General features: G+C 46.2%; 2 protein-coding genes across 5 annotated transcripts; both read left to right on the forward strand.

Moving 5' to 3' along the window:
- The first annotated feature begins 2445 nt into the window (after positions 1-2445).
- LOC125511391 (sugar transporter ERD6-like 4) lies at positions 2446-12264 on the forward strand. 3 transcript variants are annotated; one of them, XR_007284979.1, is made up of 17 exons: positions 2446-2875; positions 2986-3075; positions 9028-9087; positions 9170-9235; positions 9464-9529; positions 9607-9682; positions 9916-9980; positions 10059-10151; positions 10268-10348; positions 10432-10516; positions 10595-10641; positions 10716-10778; positions 10835-10913; positions 11228-11293; positions 11387-11446; positions 11561-11675; positions 11768-11825. XR_007284979.1 is itself a non-coding variant. In XM_048676751.1 (17 exons), the coding sequence occupies exons 1-17, from the start codon at positions 2462-2464 to the stop codon at positions 11878-11880; spliced, it is 1620 nt and encodes a 539-aa protein (XP_048532708.1). In that variant the 5' UTR covers positions 2457-2461; the 3' UTR covers positions 11881-12264. The 3 variants fall into 3 exon arrangements, 2 of the variants coding, with proteins under 2 accessions (XP_048532709.1, XP_048532708.1); XM_048676751.1 differs by having other exon boundaries at positions 2457-2875; positions 10854-10913; positions 11768-12264; XM_048676752.1 differs by lacking the exon at positions 9464-9529 and having other exon boundaries at positions 2456-2875; positions 10854-10913; positions 11768-12264.
- A 5838-nt stretch (positions 12265-18102) lies between these two features.
- LOC125511392 (thyroid adenoma-associated protein homolog) lies at positions 18103-27114 on the forward strand. 2 transcript variants are annotated; one of them, XM_048676754.1, is made up of 6 exons: positions 18103-18303; positions 18648-18755; positions 18895-22142; positions 22502-22761; positions 23391-23984; positions 24611-27114. In XM_048676754.1, exons 3-6 carry the CDS (start codon positions 18921-18923, stop codon positions 26970-26972), a joined length of 6438 nt encoding a protein of 2145 aa, XP_048532711.1. In that variant the 5' UTR covers positions 18103-18303; positions 18648-18755; positions 18895-18920; the 3' UTR covers positions 26973-27114. The 2 variants fall into 2 exon arrangements, with proteins under 2 accessions (XP_048532711.1, XP_048532710.1); XM_048676753.1 differs by having other exon boundaries at positions 18648-18733.
- Positions 27115-27203: the final 89 nt, after the last annotated feature.

Genomic DNA, 27203 nt, shown 5'->3' on the forward strand with positions numbered 1-27203 from the left:
TCTGTCCTCCTTGTTATCCAAGTCAGTGCATGAGGGAGAGTTTAAGGGGGTTTCAATCTGCCGTGGTGCTCCAGTTATCTCACATCTATTGTTCTCCGATGATACTATGTTACTATTTGAAGCATCGAACCACCAAGCTACCATTGTGAAAGGTTTGTTGAACACTTATGCTAGAGCGACGGGTCAACTTCAACCCTGAAAAGTGTTCCATCCTTTTTTCGGACAACTGTCCTGAGGCGGTGGCGGTAGAGATGAAGGGTATTTTGAAAGTGACACAACAGGTTTTTGAACCTAAATACCTGGGCTTACCTGTACCAGAAGGAAGAGTACATAAAGGGCAATTTGAGACCGTGCAAGACAGACTAAGGAAAAGATTAGTGGATTGGAGTGAACAGTATGTGTCAACCGGAAATAAGGAGATACTAATTAAGGCGGTGGCACAAGCAATACCAACCTACGTTATGAGTGTCTTCCGCCTGCCGGTGTCCGTGTGTGATGACCTAACAAGGTTGATGAGGCAGTATTGGTGGGGAGTGGAGAATGGCAAGAGGAAGATGGCCTGGCTAAGCTGGGAGAAGATGATCTTGCCCAAGGATATGGGGGGCATGGGGTTTAGGGACATGTGCACCTTCAACCAAGCGTTGCTTGCGAAACAAGCTTGGAGATTATTACATACCCCAGACAGCCTATGTGCTCGCTTGCTTCGGGCAAAATACTACCCAAATGGTAATCTTTTGGATAAGGTGTTCCCGTCCAGCTCTTCTGCGGTGTGGAAAGGTATCACTCATGGCCTCGAACTGTTGAAGAAAGGCTTGATTTGGAGAGTTGGAAATGGCACTATGATCAGAACTTGGAGGGATCCGTGGATCCCCAGGAGGCACGACTCCAAACCAATAACCCCAAAAAGAAATTGCAGATACAATTGGGTGGCTGATTTTTTGGAGGATTCAGGAGCATGGAATGTAAACAGGTTAAGGCAGTACTTTTGGGAGATGGACGTCGGTGAAATTCTGAAGATCCGGACATCACCCAGAGGAGAGCAAGATTTTCTGGCATGGTTTCCGGAAAGAAGTGGCTGTTTTACGGTGAGAAGTGCTTACCGGCTCGCTACATCTGTTGGGCAAGCAGGTCTGGGGTCGTCTAGTGCGGCTCCGGGAGGACATCGGGTGATTTGGAGACGTATTTGGAACGCTAAGTTGCCCCTGAAGATGCGAATACTAGCCTGGAAAGTGGTGGCCAGGGCTTTAGCTACCAACGCATGCAAGAAATACAGACACATAGCTACTAGGGACACTTGCCCGTTGTGTGGTTCAGAGAAGGAATCAAGTTTCCATGCTCTCATCACATGTGATCACGCGCAATTGCTGTGGACCCATATGCGCCAGGTTTGGCCTTTGCCAGACAATCAGCTGCTGAAAGACACCGGGAAGGATTGACTTCTGAACATATTGATGAACTGTGATGATGCTATGAGGGACTGCACAATCATGCTCTTGTGGAGAATTTGGTCGCTACGCAATGATCTCACCGCTAAGTCTATTCCAACGACCGCTGCGACGGCAGATTATCTCCAGAGCTACATGTCCTCACTACAACTGGCCAGAAGGTATACTATAGAAGATATAATCAAAGGTAAGATGTCTACGTTCGTCACAGAGCCAGCTAAGGCATGAAATCATGCACCGGTGCTACCTTGGCCAAAACCCTCCCCTGGTCAAACCGCACTGTCGGTCGACGGTGCGTTCTCGGAAGCAGACAGTTCAGCAGCAGCGGGATGGTGCTGAGACGAAGTGACGGTAGCGTCATCTTTGCGGCGTATCGGTGTATTTTCAACTGCAATGACGCCCTAGAAGCTGAACTGCATGCTTTAATGCAAGGGGTGGCACTTGTTATTGAGCACGTTGAGGGGCCTATTATTGTCCAGACCGATTCGTCAGAAGCTTTCATGGCATTGAAAGGGGACGGTCTTCATTTCTCTGCTTATGGACATTTGGTGGCTGAGATTCAGCGGCACATGGGTGTAAGAGAGTTTATTCCGTCAAAAATTAAACGTGAACAAAACAGGATAGCAGATCGATTGGCTTTATATAGTCATACGTAGAGTATCACTGCTGTATGGCTAGGTAGAGGTCCACCTTGCGTGGAGGAACTATTGCCTCTTGATTGTAACCCTGTGATTCTGGAATAAAATCTCTTTTACCCTCGCAAAAAAAAGAGTATGTGTGAAAGTGGACAATTCGAGGCACACATATTTGTGTATATTATCCACAAAAAATAAATACTTGTGTATATTTCAAAATGGACCATCCCAGGCACAAGTATTGGAGTGCCACACAGCTTTCGGTGCTGGTGTGCCCATCATTTGTGCTGGCCGATAATAAAATCTACTAATAAACTGTGGCGAGCAGACACCGGGGCTCGGACGGGTGTGTAGGGAAATGATCTGATCAGAGTGTCGGGCATGGGTCTGAGAGAGGTTGACCCAATTAAACCCGACGTGATTGCCGGCCTGATAATAGACGAGCCGGAGCCCATCCAACTACCTCTCCCCATCTCAACGCCTCTTCTTCGGGTTCTTCCTACCCCTCTATCTCGTCCATCAGCAAGCGGGCGAGCCGAGGGCATTGCAGGCGCCATGAACGGCGACGGCGGAGGGCACGAGAGCGGCGGGAGCGACCACGACGACATGGACACGCGGAAGCCGCTGCTGGCGAACACGGGGAGCTGGTGGTACGGCACACGCGAGTCCCACGTCTCCGCCTTGCTCTGCACGCTCGTCGTGGCGCTCGGCCCCATCCAGTTCGGCTTCACCGGCGGCTTCTCCTCGCCGACGCAGGACGCCATCACCCGCGACCTCAACCTCTCCATCTCCGAGGTCACCATCCTTCCATCGCCCGCCGTCTTTGTTTACTGCTGTTGCCGGACTCGCTGGCCTGGCAATGCCCGGAATCCTAGTGACTGACCGACGACGCTGGCTACTTGCAGTTCTCGGTGTTCGGCTCGCTCTCCAACATCGGCGCCATGGCGGGGGCCGTCGCCAGCGGCCAGATGGTGGAGCACGTTGGGCACAAAGGGGTGAGATTTTCTCAGTAGCCTGTCCGTCTTCTTTTTCCATGCGCAGTTACTGCTCCTAGCTACTCCGTCCGTATACTATAAGTAGTAACTGTCACAAACTGTTAGAATAAATCTGAGGCATATCGTCGATCATCCGAGGATCAAGCAATCACACAAGCACGACACCAAAATTTGTTAACGAGGTTTACCGATATGGTTACATCCCGGGGCCTGACTACGGACGCTCCTTTCGTGACACCGTCACAATACCGTATACCGGCTATCCGGGCGCCGGCGCACGCCGCCTGCTCCCCTTGCGCGCCTGTGCTATTATGTTGGCATAGGTTACATCGTGTGTCTAGCTCCGCTATATATGAGAGGTTTAGAATACAAGTGTTCTATTAGGACACGACTCCATATCCTATCTAAACACAGTACAACTACAAGTCCAACTGTAACCTACCCCGTACATTATATTCGACACAACTCCAACAAACTCCACCTTGGCGAATATTCTACACCATCCTGGATTTGTTCATGCGTCAAACTTCCATGTACATTGGACTTGAGCTTATCCCATGAGCACCGCTACTACTTCAAAGACTCCATGTGACTCCACCTGCAACTTGTAGCCCTTCTTTTCTTGACCACAGTCAACACTCGAGCAAAATTAAGTTCCACATTACTCTAGTTTGCGCTCCCAACTTCCAGAGTATCCATTCAACATCATCATACACCGATCACTGATCTGCGTGAAAGTGAACAACTCACATATTGGGTGTCACACATAAGAGTTACTTGAACTCAACATCACCGCTCCTTTCTTGACCGCCTGTCTGAAACTTGAAGGAATTTCATCATTGCTTGTAGTCATCCCGAGTCAAATTCGCAGTTGTCTCACCACATGTATGACCACCAGAGCTCTGGCGCGTCTTCATGTCCCGTGCATACCGCACGCCTCGCTGCTATTACCGCGTCGAGCCTTCGCTGTCCCGGTTGAGTCTCAAAGGGTCGCGACCCGTACCACTCAACCCCCACTACAGAGTACCACCGATCATCACCGACCGATGACGAGTTTCATGCTTCCATCAGACCACTGGGCTCCAGTCCAAACTGCATGTCACTCGCTTTTCCCAGCTGAATAGGCTTCGATTCTCTGGATCCTTACACCGTAGCCCCTCAATCCAGCTCCACCTTCAACATGACTCCATGGTAGATGATCAATGCACCCTCGTGCCCCGTCGACTTCAAGCTCTCATGTGCACCATCTTGAATCAACCCCGCACCATAGTCTTGTCGAAGTCACACAAGCCTTCAGGTCAGCGTCACGTGTTTCCACGCCCAGAAGTCGGTCACCATCAGCATCACGCTCCTATGTCGTCGTTGCCGATCTCAACCACCGTCTTCTGTACCAACCGACCTGCGTCAATCCCGTCAGACTGTTCGGTCCAACCCAGCCAAACTTGTCTGACTGCGACCATGTTTCACCCTGCATCATGTTTCCGGCACATACCATGCATTACTCGACGCCCTGTTAAACATGATCCCTAAGACGCGCTTGTCCACGCGCCTCCATAGCCTCTCCACGTGTTCCAAGCCTTCTCAGCGAATTGACCCCAAAAAACTTCCATGCAACCTGCACAATTTTTCTTGTCTCTATTTGTTGTTGTAGCTTCTCCATGCACCTTAGCAGAAAACTGCCCCTGTGCACACACGTGACCCTGGCCACTCCTTTTTTTTCAACAAACAAATCCCGTAGTGGTCATACGTATGCATCTGTTCTCGTCACAGCAAATTCAGCAAACAACTCAAGTCTGTGGCCTCGCCCTGCACTTACCTATGGGCCGCGTGAAGGGCCTTGGGCCACCTTCGCCCGACATTAGGCTTCCAGCGCCCGTGCGCGCGCGTCCGATCGAATCCGACTACAAACAAGTCCATGTCGATGCGCGTCGTCGCCACCGATCCAATTCGATCCAGTACACCTCCTATGCACACCACGCCTTGCCCAAATAGCCAAAGTATTCTGCAATCCTGCTGTGACGACGCAACCGCTTGCACGTGTTCCATGACATCTTCTCAGCTTCGATCTCGTCGAATACGATCGAACACTCTCGATCCATTGAAAACAATCTGCCACCGCATGCTTCTGCACCGCTTTCCATCGACGAATTGTGACCTTCTCGAACCTTGTTATAATACCACTTGTTAGAATAAATTCAAGGCATACCGTCAATCATTCGAGGACCAAGCAATCACACGAGCACGACACCGAGATTTGTTAACGAGGTTCACCGATATGGCTACATCCCCAGGGCCTGACTACGGGCGCTCCTCCCCGTGACACCATCACAATACCGCACACCAGCCACCCGGGCGCTGGCACATGCCGCCTGCTCCCCCTTGCGCGCCTGTGCTATTATGTTGGCATAGGTTACATCGTGTGTCTAGCCCTGCTATATATGAGAGGCCTAGGATACAAGTGTCCTATTAGGACACGACTCCATATCCTATCTACTCCCTCCTCCATCTATATAGGGCCTAATGCGTTTTTTCAAGACCGTCTTTGACTATTAATAAAATTAATACTTCATGACATGCATAATGTAAAAATTATATCATTGAAAGCTCCTTTAACATACGAATTTGATGATGTGCTTTGTATAAGTTGCATGTCATATATTATTGCTCTAACATTTGGTCAAACTTAGCCTCGAAAAACGCATTAGACCCTATATAGATGAAAGGAGGGAGTAAACACAATACAACTACAAGTCCAACTGTAACCTACCTCGTATACTATATTCGACACAACTCCAACACAAACAGCAGTGCAATCTTGTGAGCAATCTATCCATTTCACCATTTAAATCAACAAAAAAAAACACGTGGATAAGATTGCTCGGTCGAAACTTATTTACGTTAGCATCTCAAAAAAATGATTGGAGGTTGTACTCTATATGAGACGCGGTGGGTCTTGTCGCCATCGATCACCGTCAGACTAGTGCCCAAGCTGGCTCCATGAGGCACACGCATGCGCGCCACACACGCCCCCACACGTACTACAGCTGCAGCACGTTAACTGTGCTACTCACAATTGGTCCTACACAGTGACAGTGTGGTGTGCTACAGTAGAGTTGGTAGATGGGCTGCTCTGCTGCTGCAGCTTTCAATGAACTGGAGTAGTAGACTACTAGAGCATCTTCGCATGATGTAAAATAGGGTAGCTGCCTAAAAAATTGTTTTTAGACCGAAGCTTCACATGGTGTAAAATAGGGTAGCTGCCTAAAAAACAATTTTCAGACCATTAGGACTCAAAAAAAATGTTGCATCAAAGAGATGCAAATACACATCACTTGTGCGGCTGCCGCAAACCAAAAATGCAGACGCAAAGCGATTCCTGCCACCTCCACATTGCCTCGTCACTAGATCCACCGCCACCCTATGCCCCCCCGGCCGCCGCCCCACCACCACCACCGAGCCGAGGATGTTGCCACGCCCTGAGCCGATATGAAAGGCGGGCTTCCCCGGCATTTGATTCCAACCACTACGTCGTCGACTTGTTGTGCAACGGGGAGCGACATTGGCTCAGGGCCTCTGACATTGCGTGTTGGAGGTTCGGCCTGCCGAAGCGCGAGCTGAACTTTCCCGACGTTTAATCCCGGGAGGTGGCGGAGTTCATTGGTCCCGAAGTGCATAATGTGACCCGCAAGGAGAAGATGGAAGATAGTATCGTCCTGGAGCAGTGCAACACTCCTGAGACAAACGTGGTGGCTATGGCGCAGGAAATCCGCACCTCGTGCAAGCGGAGTATGATTTGTTTGGCAGTAGGGACATGCGGTGCAACAGGGCGATCAATAATGGGGACGAGGCTGGGCCCTCAAGGGTGATCAAGGGCGATTTGGACGACGAGGTTCAGCCCAACGAGGTCCAGCGGGACGACGAGGATAACAAGACTGGGACAACCTTAATGATGAGGAGTAGCTGCCTGTAGTGCCCGTAGGAATCGATCGTGCTATTTTAAAGTTTGCGTGTTTAAAACTTTGGATGTTTGGATCGAAGTATGTAGTGATCAAGGTAGTTTGGTTGTTTTGGATGCCCTATTTTACATCAAAAAATATTTATGCGCCCTCACCTCCTGTTACTCTTAGGGCCTGTTTGGTTCTAAATAAGTCACCAACTTATAAGTCGAAAAGTGAAAAAATGACTTATTTTGCCAAACAGACCCGACTTATAAGTCACCCCAACTTATAAGTCATAAGTTGCTCCACCCCAACTTAAAACTTATAAGTCACCCCCTTTTGCGTGGGTCCCACCACCTGCATGATGTTGATTGGTGTGGAAAGGTGTGTCAAGTGACTTATAAGTCAGGTGACAACCAAACAGGCGTGACTTATAAGTCACTAGTTTTAAGTCACCTGACTTATAAGTCGGGTGACTTATTGAAACCAAACATGCCCTTAATCCATCCCTTGAAATTGAGAACATGCTCTTCCGCACGCTCCACATCGATAACGACCGTCTGCATCATTGTCGGTGGAGCACTCAACGAAGTGCTCGTAGATGTATTCCATGTCCGAACCCAGTGCTTCAAAGAAAGAAGGAAAATTGTCAAAAATTTAGCACGAGCGTTGCATTGAACAGTTGTTGGGCTTGGTCACCCCCCCCCCCCCGAACAGCATCCGCCGAGGCGGATGATACCTGCGCGACGAACGGTTGGGAAGTGTGGAACGATGACATAGGCAAAGCGCGCGTGAAGGCCAGTTGGAGCGGAGGTCCAGCTTGGCGGGCGGCCGAGTGGTATAGCGGTAACATTGACGAGGGAGGAAGCATATGCAGAGGAAGGGAGAAGGGATGGAGACACGGGTTCTAGATGTAGTTTCAGGTGGCCTGGGGTGTCAGAATTCTGCGTGGCGGAGCTTCGGACTCCCGCAAAGCCCCCCTAGTTTGCTTCCGATTGTGGGAAAACGAACAACCAAATTGGTTCACGGATAGATGCGGGACGACATTGGATGCCAAAGTGCGTCCGGACTGCTTGATCTAGATGAGTGCGGGTGGTTTGAGGGTCCGTTTTGAAGATGCCCTAAAACTGCCAAGAAAATCTGATGTGACAAGATAATTAATTCGAGAGAGGAGAGTTTGATGACTCCACAAAAAACCATGCGCGTGCTAAGTGAAAACATAATTTACAACCTACAACTAATTAATGAGAAAACTTAGCAACAAGAAGCTAAACACATGTGCTTTGCAAAGTCTAGTTGGTAAGCTCAACACACACACATGGGAGAAGACCATAACGTCCATCAGTGTTTCTATATTATTACCGAGCAGAGTGTCTTACGAGGCGAACATCATCGATTTGCCTCGGTTAGTGTTCATGGTCTCGCATAACTACAAATTAGTATATTTTTGACAGTGAACTTGTATGTAAAACTGGAGTGAGACTGTGAGAGTACGATACTGTAAAGAAATCTTTGCGAGAATGAACCAAACCAGGAGTGAGACTGTGGGACGTTGCCAGGATGAGCTCGCCGCCGCGGACGGACAAGCTGCGCCGCGCCGGGTTCCAGCCGGTGTCCCTCCCCGGGAGCTAGCCAGGGTCGTCGCAGGTACGCACTGGAGCCGACAGCCGAGCCTCAACAGCTGGAGCGCGCGAGCCAGAGGGAGGCACTGGCGCGCACGCGAGGTGTTCGTGAAAATGTCTAACAGCTATTTGGTCTCGGCCGTCGTCGCCCCGCCTGGAGGTCCGGCCCCACGCTTCAGAAAGAGCTTCACAGTCCGTTAAGCAAGTCATCACTGCTTACGGCGGGCCGGTGTCTTTTTTGGCGAAAACTGCAAAGTCGACCCCAATTGTGGTGGTTTATTATTGCAGTGTCAAACTTCTGTATGTTGGTCGTATCTTTGCAGTGTTTCGGTACCTAACTGCACTGATGATCTTCTCTTGAGCTCTAACAAGCTTGTGAATTGATTTTCCAGGCGTTGATGATTGCTGCTATTCCTAACATCATCGGTTGGCTTGCCATCTCCTTGGCAAAGGTACGATGATACCTTTTTTCCGAAGCTTAGTTTCACCATTTGCTGCTTCTGAACCTGACGCTTGTCGGCGTTTGTTTTACAGGACACTACGTTTCTGTATATGGGGCGGTTGCTTGAAGGATTTGGTGTTGGTATCATATCCTACACGGTTAGTTTAAGAACACTCTGTGTTTACTTATTTTTGCCATGGAAGATCTATGCACACATCTATCTGGTTAAGTTGTTCAGAGAAAAGAAAGAAAAAGATCAACAGGATGTCAGTATTGTGGCTTGTTGGAACAAAGTAGACCATCCCATTGTGAAGTTTATTTGTTGTCAAAAGAATCTTGGACTAGTTAAAATACGTGGTCTTGATCTGTGAGTTATGTGATAACAGGTGCCTGTATACATAGCAGAGATTTCTCCTCGGAACAAGAGGGGCGCTCTGGGCTCTGTGAACCCAGTAGGCCTATCCTCCCATGCATCTTGTCTTCTTGTCAAGCAAAGACCTAATAGCTTGTGCAATTGTTCATTCTGCAGTTGTCTGTAACAACGGGGATGATGTTGGCCTATGTGCTAGGCATGTTTGTTTCTTGGAGGATGCTTGCGTTGATAGGTACATGACTAAGTGCCGACTCGTTACTGAACTTTGCTGTTTTCACTTAACCTCTGATATTTAAGTTCACAAATATGACTAGGCAAATATTTCTGTTTAAGCTTTTGAAGGAAAAGTTGCCGTGTTAGTAATCTATATGCTGATTTCGCTAGTACTTTATGAGCTTAAGCGAATGTGTATGCTTTTAGTTTCTGCACCCTGACTATTTCTGATTCAAATCTCTATTCTTCTAGGAACCTTGCCATGCACAATATTGATACCTGGCATGTTCTTCATTCCAGAATCTCCAAGATGGCTGGTTTGTATACGCAAGTGTATACAAAGTGCCGCATCATTCTGAAATTTCCATTAACCACTCTTGTGCATCAATCTCTAGGCAAAGATGAACAAGATGGATGATTTCGAAGCCTCTCTACAAGTTTTGAGAGGATCTAAGACCGACATCACCTCAGAAGTGAATGATATAAAGGCAAGCACCTTCCTTTTTCGTTCTTCTAGTCTGACCAACTACAAATCTATCTATGTGACGTACTTTCAGCTTAGTCACCAATGTTCGCTTGCTTTAATATTCTGCAAATTACGCAGATAGCGGTAGCATCAGCAAACAAAAGGACGGCAATCCGTTTCCAAGAGTTAAACCAAAAGAAATTCCGCATGCCCCTGACAGTAACTTCCTTGATTTGCTGGTTTATTTCATACCAAAATTCACAATTGCATTTTGTAATCATGATTGTGGTACAACCTGGCAGCTAGGAATTGGTCTGCTTGTACTGCAACAGCTAAGTGGGATCAGCGCTATACTGTCTTATGCAGGCAGCATCTTCAAAGCTGCAGGCAAGTTGTACAATTTGGTCATTAAATTTCCTTCAGTGCAATATTGTAGTGTTATATTTAACATGAGAAGCTCTTCAGGTCTTACAAACAGCAACTTGGCCGCATGTGGACTTGGAGCTATTATGGTGTGCAACTTCATATAGATCATTTCTTGTTTCTTAGTAGTTCACATTAAGCTGCTGACATCATTTATCATCAGGTTCTTGCCACTGGAATTACAACCTGGTTACTAGACAGAGCTGGCAGACGGATCCTACTTATTGTAACTTCCTCCTCTCTGTGAAACCAGATTGTTACTTGTCTCTAACTATAATTTAGCTCTCGCTTCAACTTCCAGATCTCTTCTGCCGGGATGACTCTAAGCCTTCTTGCGGTTGCCGTCATATTTTTTCTCAAGGTATTTTCAGGTTTCTTTACTATATGGTTCCAAAGAACTAGCCGTGGACAGAGGTGCGTGGAAGTTAGCTATCCATGTGCCAGAACCATGAGTTTGTTTTGAGATCTTATGGGTTTCAGCTGTAGCCTACCTCAACTTGTTTGGGACTAAAGGCTTTGTTATTGTTATTGTTGTTCTTGTTTAGTATACGGATATACCAACACCCTTATAATAGTCTATTACGTGGATGGGGATTTTTTTTTTATTGGTGATATTATCGCAGGGCCTCTTGTGCTGAATGACCTTCTTATATTACCATGATTAATTTGTTCCAGGACAACGTTCCACAAGATTCTGACATGTATTACATATTAAGCATGGTCTCCTTGCTGGCTATTGTGGTATGTCCATCCACCAACTAGATTGTTTGGTCTGAAAATTTACATCGCAGATCCACGAGCTCTGCCCGAAATACTAACCTGACACTTGTGCAGGCTTGTGTAATCACCTTCTCCTTCGGTATGGGCGCCATTCCATGGGTCATAATGTCCGAGGTATAGTGAATCTTCACACTGTATACCAGCACCATAGCTCATAAGTAATGTGGTTTAGGCATGTCACTGGAGCATTCACATAGCCATATTGCTGGACTTTTTATGTGTTTGTAGATCCTGCCGGTTAGCATCAAGAGCCTGGCGGGAAGCTTCGCGACGCTCGCCAACTGGCTGACCTCCTTTGGGATAACAATGACAGCAAACTTGCTGCTCAGCTGGAGTGCTGGAGGTTCACACTCTTCCCTCTTCCCTCAAGTAGAATTATGGACCCGCGGCACGGACCTGACGGAGATCATTTCTGTTCGTTTACGATCTCGGCAGGTACCTTTGTGTGCTACACGCTCGTGAGCGCGTTCACACTCGTGTTCATCGTCCTCTGGGTGCCGGAGACCAAGGGAAGAACTCTAGAGGAGATACAATGGTCGTTCCGGTGAGCTTGGTAGTTCCCGTCGAATGTATGTCGGAATTATTCTTCAAGTCGGGCATCGTCTTCTTTTTACTAGTCTGATTGCTCGATGGAGGCCAATCATACAACGGTTATTGTGTGTATACAAGTATATTCCTGTACAGCATTGTTTCAGATGACTTTGTATGGAGGGGACATGTCATTGTCCTGCTCTGTTATCTTCTATGGGTTCCGTGCTGGTGCAGCTGGTCGTCAGCTCCCACTGTGATACCCCGCGAGAGAAAAAATGAAGAAAAACTTCCACTGTGATTGTCGTGCTCTGTTCTCAAGCTTTTGCTACTAGCTCAAAGTGTTCGTGAACGTCGTGAATATTTGTGCCATTGTGACATACACCTTATCTGCAAAGGGGAAATTGCCCTGATATCCTCTGCTTGATTTTTTTTTGTCCGGCTTGTGTGTTTAAAACTTGACTGTACTTCCGCGTCCTTTTGATTGTTGAAGCTGCAAATCAGATTCCTTTGATAGTACTCGTGTGAAAACAAAGGCGTTTTTGCTGGGAGATGCCCAAACCATATGGAGGAAGTAATCTCTTGGGAGAAAATATAAATGGATCCATCGGCGACCCCAGGGGCCGTCGGCAATGAAAATCTTAGGATGAAACTGTCGTGCCCTTAAAAAGTCTGACAGTTCGTGCGCATTTGGAAGTCCAGAAACACAAGGGGGGCGGGGAGCATTATTTTCTTATCACAGACACACCTTCACAATAGGCCGGCTGAATGTCTTAGGCGAAGGTTAGGGATGGACCATAAGGAAGTTGTTCAGAGTGATGGCAAAAGTGGGGCCTTGTTATTGTTCTAGAAAAAAGAAGTGGCAATCTCCCTACGACACGAAACGGACAATTATATCCATGTGTTTGTGGGGAGTGGGCAGGATAATATATATGGAGGCTCAGAGGCATGTATGGGGGTACTAAATGAGGAACAAACATTTGACTTGGCAACGAAATGGAGGAACAAACATTTGACTTGGCAACGGATTAGAGAATTACATGATGTTTGTGATATGCCATGGATGCTTTTTTCGATCTTGATGATATTATGTATTCTTTGGGGGAAATCCACATCCAGAATAGTACATGCAGGAGTTTAGATATCTGATTCAGGAATGTAATCTGACGGACTTTGGTTACTCAAGAGAACAGTTTACTTGACACCGGGGTAAGGTCCGGGAACGGCTTGATCGGGCTCTTATCAGTGTACCCTCTATCAGTGTACCCCTATATCAGTGTACCCTCTATCATCGCCATCCATTCTAGCATTAAAATTCGTGCAAAAAAACTTCTCTTTTCTGTTTCTCCCAAATAAAAGAACATTTGAACTTGAAACTTTGCGGATCAACATCACACAAGTACTACGATGTGTAGAAATGTTTTCGGATTTTTTAGGGTAATGTCCGGAAACAGCTTGACTGGCCTCTTAGGAATGATGGTTGGAAGGAAAGTTCTGGTTGTACCCGTATATCAGTGTACCCTCTATCCTCACCGTCCATTCTTGCATTAAAATTCATACAATAAGACTTCTCTTTTCTGTTTCTCCAAAATAAAAGAATATTTGCTCTAAAAAAATAAAAGAATATTTGAACTCGAAACTTTGCGGATCAACATCACACAAGTACTACCATGTGCAGAAAAGTTTTCAGATTTTTGGGCACAACATAAATTTTTAAAAATGATACAATTCGTTTGAATTTTGACAAATTTATGTTTCATAAAAAAATCAGAAACATTATATACAATGAGTGACACTTGTGTATAGGACATGAAGTTTCTGCTCGCGAGCTCATATGCACCCTCATGAACAGTAAATTTTTAAAAAAAATGTAAATAATTTTTTTAATGGAACCTTTTGGAATGAAACATTGACAAATTCTGAACATGCGTGCAAATCTTCATGAAGAAACAACATTCCAAAAATGATTTCCTGAGAAAAAAAATTCATGCTCCAAAAGTCTGTTTCTTGAAGCATCAATTTTGGTTTTTTAGGAAGAATTTTGGATTATGTGTTCTTCAAGAAAATTTGCACACATGTTGACAATTCGTCAAAGTTTACTCCCCACAAAAAATCAGATTTTTTTCAAATGTTTTTTTACTATTCATAAGGGTGCATATGAGCTTGCGAGCAGAGGGGGTACATTCATTGTGTATAGTTGATCTGCAAAGTTTCAAGGTCAAATTTTCTCCTGTTTGGAAGAAACAAAAAAGAGGAATATCTATATAAAAGGATAGCACGAATCATGATGCAAACTGAATGGTTTAGATGGAGGGTACACTCATATGGGGGTACAAAATCCACACTCTTGGAAGGGATGTCAAATTTGTTGATGCCATGCTAGAAAACCTAGAGTACAGTCGGTCAGATCACAGAGCAACTTTGATGCATTGGGATGAAGGCCGACAGTTTGATTATAGTGAACCAACGGTGTTGTAATTCAAAGCTCACTGGTTATGTGAGGCTCAGTTCAGGGAAGTGGTGGAGACTGCGTCAGATTCTGCAGCGCCTGCTCATGATCTAGCGGGAAAACTTGCTGCTATCCACCAAAGTCTTATCACTGGGATAAAAATGTCCTACAAGGAAAGAGGAAAAAGGTTACATAATGCTCAGAGAAAGTAACATGAGATGCGCTGACGGATGAAAACCTGGCTAGCTACGCAAAATAGTTAATGATAGAAATATAAGTTTATTGAGCAAGAACTGTACTATGCACAAGGAGTAGAGTGGATTGGCTCAAGTTTGAAGACCGATACACATCTTTTCTTCAGTGTTCTGCTAGTGCGAGGAGGGCATGCAACAAAAAAACCCTCTAAAGGATGATCAGGGATTCATTGGCAATGTACTGCATACCTTAACCCGATGATCTCTAGTTACTTTTCTGGATTGTTTACCACGGAGGTGGATGATGTTGATCTGAAATTCTTAGAGAAAGTTATACCTTAAGTGACTTCCGACATGTACAAGAAGCTTAAGAGGCCCTATCGACGGAGGATGTGAAAAAGGCTATTTTTTCAATTGGCGACATGAAGGCTCCAGGTATGATAGTTTGCATGAAATATTTTTTTAAATGTTGTCATATTATTGGGGATTCTCTATGCAATGAAGTGTTATGTGCGATGAATGATAAAGTCACACTTGATTGGTGGAATGGTACTGTTATTTTTCCTATCCTTAGAACCGAAGATCCGGATAGAGTTACCTAATACCATCTTATTAGCTTATGTAATGTGCTTTACAAAGTTATAAAAAAAATGACAGCCATGTGATTAAATAGAGTGTTAGATAAAATCATTTTTCCTACTGAGAGTACTCTTGTGCTCAGACGTCTCCTTACCGATAATAGCGGCTTATGAGTGTATGGATACGATAAAAATGGAAAACATTGAAAGGAGGGGTATCGTGCAATGAAACTTGATAGGCACAAAGCATATACTCGTGTTGACTGGATTTCTTTTTTTGGAGTACACGATGATTCAGTTGGTGGTTTTAGAGGTAGTTGGTTGATCTATTAATGGCATGTGTGAAGTAAGTAAAGTATAATGTTAGATTCAATGATCAAACTGGTCAATTTGTACCAACCTGAGGTCTCCATGAGGGAGATTCTTTGTTTCCATATCTATTTTTTATTTGTGTAGAGGGGATCAAGTCTTTTGGCTCATAAAGTGGAGATTCATGACATTAAAGGGTTGAGGGTGTGCAAAAATGCACCATAGTTACACATTTTATTTTTTGTTGATGATTCTCTAGTCCTTATGAAGATAAATTAAATGTTGTTAATGCAATCCTGTTGAGACAAGTTCTTGAGTAAGATCGCACTAGCTCCAAACAAATGGCGAGTTAAAGGAAATGCAACATTTTTTAGCCCCGGTGTTAATGTCGATTTGAAGGCGCATGTTTGCTCTGTATTAAATATTATGACAGATACTATGAACTATGTCTGATAAATACATTGGTCTCCCCATTATGATGGGAGTAGATAGAAGCGACAGTTTTGTTCGTCTTTTGAAAAGTGTCGTCAATTGCCTGAAATTATAAAAAAATAAAATTATTAGTAGGAGGAAAAGAAAGTTTAATCAAACTGTGCTTCAATTACTGCAAGTATGTGAGAAAATGCATTGGTAGGCTTGATAGAAATTGTGCATCCAAAAAAAGATGAATAAAGTAGGGTGTGTCTAGAGCACATCTAGATGTGCTCTAGTTAGGGCATCTCCAGCCGCGTCCCCAGAAGGCCTTCCCAGGCGTTTTTTTTGCGCCGGCGTCAGAAAAATCGGCCCAGTCGCGTCTCAAGAGCCCGATTTTCGTCGGCTTGAGCCGAAAACAGCGCCGGCGGATCCAGGCCGAACCCGGCGCGCTGGGGGCGCCCGGGGGCGCCGGGGCGAACTGTTTTGGTGCGAAACAGCCGCGGGCCCGCCGCGTCAGGGACACGGCTCTCTTCTCGCCCCTTCGTCGTCCTCATCGCCTCGTTTCCCGCGGCGAATCAATGCCAAAGCTGCCGTGCTGCCGCGCCGGTCAGCCTGCGCCATTGATGCCTCACGGGCGGCGCAGTGAAGACCGGATGACGCGCGTCCCTCGCCCTCCCGCGCCCGCCATGCGTACTCACGGGGGCTAGCGCACGGGCGGCGCCTCGGCCCATATAAGACGCGCCCAGCGCACTCGGCGACTCGCACTCTCTCGCCGTCGTCGTTCCTCCCTCTCCTCTCTCTCGCCGTCTCCAATTCGTCACACCCATGGCCGAGCGCTTCCCAGGCGACGGCGCGGCGGCGAACGGCTTCGGCCGCCGCCATCTACACGAGAACGAGGCTCGCCTCCTTTTCGAGGCCGAGTACCCGGTCCCGCCGGACATGCGGGTGCCCGGGGCGTGGAAGATCAGCGTCGGCGGCGTGCCGGTGCCTCCGGTAACCACCGACGCGGTGCGGCGTGCGGAGATCGCACGCATCCGCTCGTCCCTGCCGCGTGCGGCGAGGGAGGGGCCACGGTACGTCCCCAACAGCCCGCTCTGGGAGCCTTATTTTCGTCGCCGTCACGCCGAGCAGCTCGAGGCCACCAACGGCGTCGAGCCCTCCGGCAGGCTCAACGCCGTCGGCCGGCGTCAGTGGTGGGGCGTGCCCAGGCGCACGCTGGAGGCCGTCCTCGAGTACATCGAGGGCGGCAACACGCCGCGCCTCGAGTATCCCGCTCCCCCGTCCTTCCCACGCCGCCGGGGAAGCTCCTGGACCCCGAGGCGCATGGAGACCGGGGGGTCCTCCTCCTCGTCCGGCGGCTCCCCCTGCCTCCACCTCCGCCCCGTCAAGCCGGAGCCCCAGGGCACGCCTGTCAGCGCGCGCACCCGCCGCTCCGGCGTCCGCATCGACGACAACGCCTCCCCCACCGGCCGCTTCGTCCTCGTCGAGCCCAAGCCGGAGCCCGGCCTCCCCGCGGAGTACAAGGAGATAGCCCGGCATGGCTTCTCCGACGAGGACGCCCTGAGGAGATAGCCAGTGCGACGAGATGGTCCGGCAGCGCCGGGCCCTGGAGGAGATCGCCGCCCGCAAGCGTGGGCGCGAGGACGAGCACGGCGTTGTGGTCCTCGACAGCGACGATGACGACGACGCCCCCGGACCGTCCAACCCGCCGCGCCAACCGGGGAAGGGATGCAGCAGGGACGGCGGAGGCGTCGGCGGGGGCGACGACGATGACGACGACGACGGTGACTACACGCGGTTCTACAGCCTCCTCGGCATGTAGAACCGCGTGGGCGGGCGGCGAGGCGGGCGGGAGGGAGACGGCGGGGGTAGCCCGCGGTAGTTTTTTCTTTTTTTGTAAAATATGTTTAAATTTGAACGAACTCGAACGTGTTTGCATTGTGTTTGCGCCGAATTTAAACATTTTAAAAACCCGTGGGGGGCCGCGACTGGGGGGCATCACGTCCCCAGTGCGCAGTTTAGCGCCGGTGCGCCCCCAGGGGGCGATTTTTTGCCCCTCCTGAGGGGCCAACGGCTGGAGATGCCCTTATTGCACATCTAAATGAGTGAATCAAGCATAAAGAGAAAAAGAAAAAAGAAGAAGAAAATATTCACACGAATCTCAATGTAAGATCAATGCCATATAACTTAGATGTGCAATACTTATGACACATCTAGATGTGCTTTAGCAAAACTGAATAAAGTATGCCGTAGGGCTTAAAGAAAAGGGTACTCTGGTCAGAGTGGCCTCGGAGAAAAAACAAGGTTTAGAGGGGAAAAGTTTGGAATAAAAAAAAAAGAGGAAACCCTGAACCCCTCCTCCCCTCCCCTCCTCTCCTCTTCCCCGTGGCGGCGAGCTGCGGCGGCGCTCAGGTTGCAGTCGACGGCGAAGCTCCGGTGGCCTTAGACGCCGGCGGATACCTCCCGGCGACGGACAGCAGCAGAGGCAACCACCCGGCGGTGAGTTTCCTGCTCTCGCGCTCACCCCTTATCCCCGGCGGCGACCTAGGTTTAGGAGCTCGCCGCGGCGCCGTGCACCTGCTGGCCGCCGTGGAGTTGTTCTGTTCTTCCTGCCGCCGCCGCCGCGCCTAGGTCTGCTTGTCTGCTTTCAGTCATTAGCTGATGACTTTTTCCAATAGGTTTGCGCAGTACACTGACCAAACCTGTTGAAGATCTACTACTACTAGTGTAATCAAACCGCCACTGCTTGTTGATGCTTGTTTGCTGCCGGCTTTGGTAGAGGGATTCAAATTGCTTGCTGCTGCTTGCTCGCAGCTAACCGTGCATCACTGAATTTGGTGCAGGCCAGACTTGCGGGTTATGCAGAGAGCAGAGGCCAGGAGCAGAACGGGGCGGTGAAGACAGCAGCAAGAGGCGGCATCACGCGAAGGTGGGGAGCAGCGCGTGGTTTGATTAGTTCTTCGTTTAATACCTATTTACTCATCTGAATCACAAGAGCTCTAAGTTTCCCAATTATGATCCATTCTTGTTGCTGAGCAGAATATCGTGCTGGAACTGACGAATTTATTTATTTATCTCTCTGTCTGTCAGGTTGAATTGGTTGGTATTGGTGCATAATGTCGTCCAATTGGCGGTCACTGCAGCACCGGCATCGCTACACCTACACATCGGTCGTCTTCCCCAAGCACTACCTGGAAGCACTACCCCTTGTGCCGGCCCAGGTCTCTGCGTCCAATTTCTTCGCCCAGTTGAACAATCTGATATCCCTGCCGTCCACCTACGCGCAGATTGTTGTTGTCAAGGACTTCGCCTCGGCGTTTGTGCTGTTTCTTTCTGCTCCAGCGATATCTGATGATGCCGTGCTTGCTGCCGCCAAGCTTTATTTGGAGATCCTCTTCTTTGAGAACTCGCTCCCTCTCCATCGGGTGCTAATATCTGTGCTTGCCAAGTGCAACAAGTTCTCTGCACTCATTAGTGCCTGCTTTACTTTGCTATGTGAAGAGTATGGTGCCTCTGGTGTCAAGGCAAAGAAGAGATTTTTGGTATCTCGAGCTGCGTTGTCACTGATTGGCTACCCCAAGTTGGGTTTTCTCAATGAGGCAGTTGAGAAGGGTGTAGAGATCATGGCATGGGATGTGGTGGCCGGGCTTGACGGAGTTATTAGGGACATAGATGATGGGTCCCGGCCATCTCCAGTTGTGATGGAGCAGTGCCAAGAGGCCATGTCTTGCATGTACTACTTGCTGCAGCGTTACCCTTCTAAGTTTACTGGACTTGATAAGGCATCAGCTGTCTTCAAGAGTGCTGTTAGGACGATACTGACTGTTCTAAAGTCATCTGCCTTTTCGAGGGATTGTCTGGTGGCCTCTGGAGTCAGCTTCTGTGCTGCAATTCAGGTTTTCATGAGTCCCGAGCAGATTTCCTGGTTTATTTCTCAAGGGCTCTTTGGTATCTTTCCTGACCATGAAGAGGATCTAGCTGCGCATGATGCACTTTCTGATTTTCATCTGAGTGAAGAAATCAGAGATCTCTCGGTTTTGAGTAGACTTTGTTTACTCAGAGGGATTTTGACGGCTATTCCAAGGAAAGCACTCAACGTGCGTCAGCTTCATTCAAATGGATCTTTATGGACTGTATTGTATGATGGGATTTTACCTGAGCTTTGCATGCACTGTGAGAACCCCATTGATAGGCACTTCAATTTCCATGCTCTGACAGTGACTCAGATATGTCTGCAGCAGATTAAGACATCTGTTTTGGCTGATTTCACTGACTTCTCTGGTGACTATAAGCCTTTCTCCAGGGATGTTGTCAACCGTGTATTAAAAATCATATGGAGCAACCTGGAAGATCCTTTGAGTCAGACTGTAAAACAAGTGCACCTCATCTTTGATCTCCTATTGGATATTGAATCGTGTCTTCCATCAGAAGACCAAAGCGTCAAATTGGTTCTGTGCGACATTGCAAATGATTTACTTCGCCTAGGTCCGCGATGCAAAGGGAGATATATCCCTTTAGCTTCTTTGACGAGGCGACTGGGTGCCAAATCTCTTCTAAGCTTGAAATCAAACCTCCTTTTAGAAACAGCCTATGCTTACATAGATGATGATGTTTGTTGTGCTGCAACATCGTTTTTAAAATGCTTCCTTGAGAATTTAAGGGATGAATGCTGGAATGAGGATGGTGTTGAGCAAGGATATGATGCCTTTAGAGGGTTGTGCTTGCCTCCTTTGATGCGGGGATTAGTATCTGGTAATTCGAAGCTACGATCCAATTTAAATACTTATGCAGTACCCACTGTCATCGAAGTTGACACAGACAGTATATTTGCAATGCTTGGATTCATCTCTGTAGGCCCAAGTGCAGATGCAAATAAATTGGATGTGCCATTGAAAAGTGACCAATGTATAGCCGCACTGGTTTCACTGCTAAAGGTCTCTCGAAATCTCGCACTTGTGGAAGGGGACATTCATATGGATTCTGATGAATTGCTTGAGCAGGAGGATAATAAGGGTGCTGTAATCATATCTGTTAAAGGGATTGCTGTTAGAGTACCTGCTAATTGGTTTGTTTTGGCACTGACACATAGTGATGAAACTCTGCGTATAGATGCTGCTGAATCTCTCTTCCTAAATCCCAAGACATCAAGTCTTCCATCCTCCTTGGAACTGAGCTTGCTTAAACTAGCAGTCCCATTGAATATGCGTTGTAGCTCAACAGCATTTCAAATGAAATGGGCAGGTTTATTTAGAAAGTTTTTTGCTAGGGTGCGCACAGCACTGGACAGACAGCTAAAGCAGGGATCATGGCTGCCATCACCAAACTCTATTGTAAAAGAAGCTCGCCCTGTTGACACTGTTATGGACACTACTGTGCAGAGGGCGGAAGATCTCTTCCAGTTCATGAAGTGGTTGGGCTCCTTCCTATTTAATTCTTGTTACCCTTCTGCCCCTTATGAAAGGAAAACAATTGCAATGGAGCTTATTCTTATAATGGTAGATGTATGGCCTATTCGTCGCTCTGAAGGGAAGACTGATGTTCATCCTTATAATGACAGCATAACATTGCCAGATTCAACAATTTCATTTGTAGGGTCTATAATTGATAGCTGGGACAAGCTAAGGGAAAATTCTTTCCGCATTCTGTTGCAGTTTCCAACACCTCTTCCTGGAATTTCCCAGAGTGCATCCATAAATGATGTTATCAGATGGGCAAAAGAACTCGTGCTAAGCCCGCGAGTTCGGGAAAGTGACGCTGGCGCATTAACCTTCCGACTTATATTTCGGAAGTATGTTTTGGAGCTTGGATGTGTTATTGTTTTCTCTGAAGAAAATGATTGCCTTCAGTGTTACACGAAATCTACAGATGGAGATACAGAAGTAATTGCCAGTCAAAACCCAGTTGCACAGTACATTTCATCACTCATTCAGTGGCTGTGTACTGTTGTAGAAGAGGGTGAGAGGGATCTTTGTGAAGCATGTAAGAGAAGCTTTGTTCATGGAGTTCTTCTTACCTTGCGCTACACATTTGATGAGCTGCATTGGAACTCTGCAGCTATCCAATCGTGTCTCTCAGAGATGAGGAGTTTGGTTGGAAAGCTTCTTCAACTCATAATGCGTATAACATCGCTAGCCCTGTGGGTAGTTTCTTCTGATGCATGGTATATGCCATATGATATGGATGACATGATTGATGATGGCTCCTTTCTCTTGGATATAATTGATGAGGATCAACCTGATACTGCTTTAGCAACGACAGAGAAGAATGCCAAATCAGGGAATAATGGCAAACCGGCTGAACATGTTATTATGGTTGGTTGTTGGCTTGCTATGAAGGAGGTAATGGATTAGTTCCTTATTACTTTACTCACCTAAGTTTCGAAGTTGCTTTTCACTAGCTTTAGTTTTGAACTTAAGCAATTGCCTAAAACATATTGATCATATGGCATGGACCAACTTTGTTGTCAGTATTTTTTTCTTCTGAAATACATGTTTGTCCACTTATTTATGTAACACTTTCTGTCCTGTTTGAGAGCATAATTTTGGTAAATTTGTTAGGTTGAGAAAAGGTTATTATTTCTGGGAAGTTCATACGTTGCGTCTCAGATCCATTACCAATATTATTGTACCAATGCAGTTATCCGGGTATAGTTTTTTAATGGTCTTTCTATGGTGTAAGTTTTCCATTTATATTTCAGGTTAGCCTTCTATTTGGAACCATCGTCAGGAAAATTCCATTGCCTGTCTGTTCTCACTCAAATTCATCTCAGAATAGTTTGTCTGACAATACCGAGCAGACAAACATGTCTGGGGAGGTTCTAGATGTGGAACAGTTAGAGATGATGGGTGATCATTTTTTGCAAGTTCTTCTTAAAATGAAGCATAATGGTGCAATTGATAAGACAAGGGCTGGACTTACTGCCCTCTGCAACCGTCTTCTTTGCTCAAATGATTCAAGGTATGTTCCATTTGCCCATGTAGGGCCTCTTTGGAAACCAAGGGAAACATTGTTTATGATAACTTGGTGCTGCAATTCTTGTTTACATTTGAAACGTATGTATGAAAAATTCAGCAATAGGTAACATTTCATTCCTTGAATTTGTGAGATATCATATCACACAACACCATCCTCCAATTTTTTAATCAGTTTCATCCTTGTGGAGGTGTAATAAAATCCAGCCTCCTGCTAAAAAATGTTTTGTCCTTGTAGAAGTACAATGATATTCAACATGAATATATTGAGTAATGCAGTGATGCATCTATACTGCAATTGTAGACACCTGCACATTTGTGATATTCTGAGGGGTGAAATTCAAAACTGTGCAAGTTTTCCTTGTTAATAGATGTTTGTCATCATCATTCTTCGTTATCATCATTCTTCGCCATTATGGTCTCGACATCATAAGTACAGTAGTATGTAGTGATTTTTTGTTGAAACCTGATTCTGGATTTATGTGTATGTGGAGTTGAAACTTACTTTCAGTTAAGCCAGATTCATGTCAACAGTTGTGTATCATGTCCAGTAGAAATTTTTAATGGATTATATCCTAGTTCCTGAGGATCTTTAATTTCTTTTATCATTCACAGGCTCTGCAAAATGACGGAATCGTGGATGGTGTTACTGATGGATAGGGCAGTTGCTAAAGGGCAAACTGTGGATGATTTGCTAAGAAGGAGCGCAGGAATCCCTGCTTCTTTTATGGCACTGTTCCTGGCAGAGCCAGAAGGAACTCCAAAGAAGCTACTTCCAAGGGCGTTACAATGGCTGATAGAATTTGCTAAAACGTCTTTATCTAATTTTCAGAAAGATCACAACCAGAAATCTGAAGCAATGAAAGACTGCATTGTAGATTCGTGCGAGTCGCAATCAGGAATCACCACAAGTGTTCATTCTAATGGAAATTTGTCAAAAAGCCGAGATGAGGGTGTTGTTCCTACAGTGCATGCATTCAATGTGCTTAGAGCTGCCTTTAATGATGCAAATTTAGCAGCTGACACTTCGGGTTTTTGTGCTGAGGCAACAATAGTTGCAGTACATGCATTTTCATCTCCTTACTGGGAAGTGCGTAATGCAGCTTGTCTGGCATATACTGCACTGGTTCGCCGCATGGTTGGGTTTTTGAATGTGCAGAAACGCGAATCTGCACGACGGTCAATATCTGGCCTTGAATTCTTCCACAGGCAAGTTCATTGTGGTCTTATATTGCCATGCTGTTCTTACAAGTTTAGTATATAGTTTGCATTCTGGTAACATTGGTCTTGTGATCTTATATTAGCATGCTGTTCTTACACATTAATATCATGAGAAAAATGGAGTAGCATTAGTTTAGTGCAAGTATAATGTTGATAATCATTTTTTTGGTTCAGCACCTCAGTGTTGTCGATATGATAAAAGAGCGGCATTACTTCCAAAAATAATACTACCTCCGTTTCAGTTTACAAGTCCTACGCGTATACCTAGGTTGCCAGTTTTATCACCTTAATATAAACTATATAACACAAAAATTATACGATTTGAAAATAGAACATCTAAAGTTTATATTGATATATTTTTTGTAATATATAACTTGTATTAGGTTGGTCAAATTGACGACCTAGGGGCACGCGCACGCCCTGTAAACTGAGAGAGAGGTAGTACTAGTTTATTTATTATAGTCCTGATGTAGGATTGCCATTCTTGTGTAAACCTTTTGTTCTTGTGTTTGTTTATGGTGAAACATTATATCCAATATTTTCCCAAACTAATATTCAGTTGGTGGGATTGACTATTTTATTGACTGAGTTGTGCCTTGTTTTATTATGTATAGGTACCCGGCACTTCATCCATTCCTATCTAGTGAACTGAAAGTTGCAACAGAACTATTAGCTGATGGGGTTTCCGGCAATTTAGAGTCACATATCGCAAAAGCCATACACCCCAGCCTGTGCCCTATTCTTATTCTTTTATCAAGGCTTAAGCCGTCGCCCATTAGCTGTGCAACCGATGATCCTTTAGATCCATTTTTGCTTTTACCTTTTATCCAGAAATGTGCTACCCAGAGTAACTACCGGGTTCGTGTCCTTGCATCAAGGGCTTTAATTGGTCTGGTATCTAACGAGAGGCTGCAGCATGTTGTTGGTGATATACTGGATGATTTACCTTGTGGAGGTCGTAAAGTGTCAACTAATAATTCTCAGTCTTTTTCATTCAATACAATTCATGGCCTTCTTCTGCAGCTGTTTTCCCTTCTCGATAGCAACTTCAGAGGTTTGACAGACAGTAACAAGAAGGATCAGATTCTTGGCCAACTAATCGAGGTTCTCTCAAAGTGCTCTTGGCTTGGCTGCCATAAATTATGTGCATGCCCTGTTGTAAGTACATCATACTTACGTGTTCTGGATCAGATGCTTGATGCTGCAAGGGCAGGGAAAAGCAAGCATACTGATGTTATCCGGACACTGCTGTTACAATTGAGTTCCCAGAGTCTGAACAATGTAACATCAACCCACCATGCTTTCCATGATCCTACCCAGATTGAATTTCAGCAGCAAACAGTTGCATCATATTTCAGCTGTGTTGGTATTCCCAAGGGACATGATGAAACCGCCGAGGAAGATGTTCGATCGCAAATACTTGATCAGTCGACTTCAAGCATGTCAGAGACGCCTTGTGCGGTCTCCCTCACTGAGCTGCACAAGGAGATAATGTCTTGCCTTGCCGATCCTATATATGATGTTAGAATCACAGCGCTGAAGAGGATTCTGCAGCTTGTGAAATCAATCAGGTCTGGTGATAGTAAGAACATTTTGCATCAATGGGCTAGGGCCAGTCTGCACTCTGTGATTATGGAACGGTTATCTGTGGAAGAACACCCCAAATGCCTTTATTATAGTCTAAGGATCATATTTTCATGGAACGTGGAATGCCAGTTCAACAATGGAGAAGATTGCAATACATTTTTATCCATCTGGGACAGATTAGTTCATTTGAACAGCACTGTGTCACATGCGAAAACCAGAGAAATAATTCTATGTTGCATGGGTATGTGCATGAAGCAGTTTGCTAAATTGATGAGGGATGGCGTGTTACCGGAAGGCTTTAAAACGAGTGAGCTCTCTACTTCCTTTGGGAGTATCCACAAAGGGAATAGATTATCTGCAGCCATTATCAGCACAGACCTTTTTGTCAGTCTTGTTAAGAAGCAAAGTGCACCATCTGAAACTGTGAATTCTCGTAGGGCTGCCGCTGAAGCAATTATCGCTTCAGGTCTTCTTGAAGAGGCAAATTATGTCAAAGCATGTGTGTCCAACGCATACATTCCTTCGGAACAAGACAATGAATGCCATCTCGAGGAGAAATGCTTGAAAGCTAGCGCGGGTGAATTTGTCAGTCTCTATGCATGCAAGATACTTGACTTATGGTTCATATGCATCCAGTTGCTGGAGGATGAGGATGTCCATCTTCGGCAGAAACTTGCCAACGATGTCCAGAAGATAATTGGAAATGGGTCAGGCAATAAGCTATGTGATGATTCCACACCACTGCAAGTGGACAGAGTGATTGCGTTGAGCTTCGAATTCATAACCTGCTTGTTTGGTCACTGGCTGAAATACGTCGAGTACTTGCTAAGGATGGTTTTGGACACTGCTAACACGTTGGACTCGGATGGTGACTTGGTCCGTCAGATATTTGACAAAGAAATCGATAACCACCATGAGGAGAAGCTGCTGATATGTCAAATCAGCTGCTCAAACATTCAGAAGCTCGTGCGGTCTGGGCATCAGCTGGCAACATCAGGGAGAAGTGAAGCGTTGTTGCAGAACTGGAGGGACCGTTTCCTGCACCAGCTTACGTCGTTGACGAGTGGCTATCTTGAGAAAGAGGGGAAAACCGATTGGATTGGCGGCATCGGCAACCACAAGGATGTGTTCGCGTCAGTATACGCAAATCTGCTCGGCCTGTACGCTCTCACTGAATCAAGGTGGTTATCAGAACAAGCGGAATTGGAGGACAGGCACAAATCGTATCTGCAAGAATTTTCAGATCTGGAGGGGTTCATCACGCCCTTCCTGAAGAACCCTTTGATCTCCAACCTTTACTTGCTGGTGAAGCGGTCGCATGAGCGGGAGGACCAGGCGGGAGGCTCCGCCGCCTCGGAAAGTTTTGATCCGTATTTTCTCCTCAGATGATTTTTCTTTCTCATATACAACAATTAAGTAGCTCCTTTCGAGCGAGATAGCGGTTACTTGGTCTGGAACCAATTTGCAAATTGTTTTTGGTACATGTGATGAGTATCTGTAAACCGTGTTTCTTTCTACAGCTAAGTTTTGCAGCCACCATAATTTTGTTTTGTTGGGGGTGAAACTTTTGTGCATCAGGAATACTTCATAATTTTTGTTTTGAGTAGCTGATAAATCAAC

This window comes from Triticum urartu, chromosome 5 (genome assembly GCF_003073215.2).
Source record: "Triticum urartu cultivar G1812 chromosome 5, Tu2.1, whole genome shotgun sequence".
NCBI classification, from domain to species: Eukaryota; Viridiplantae; Streptophyta; class Magnoliopsida; order Poales; family Poaceae; genus Triticum; species Triticum urartu.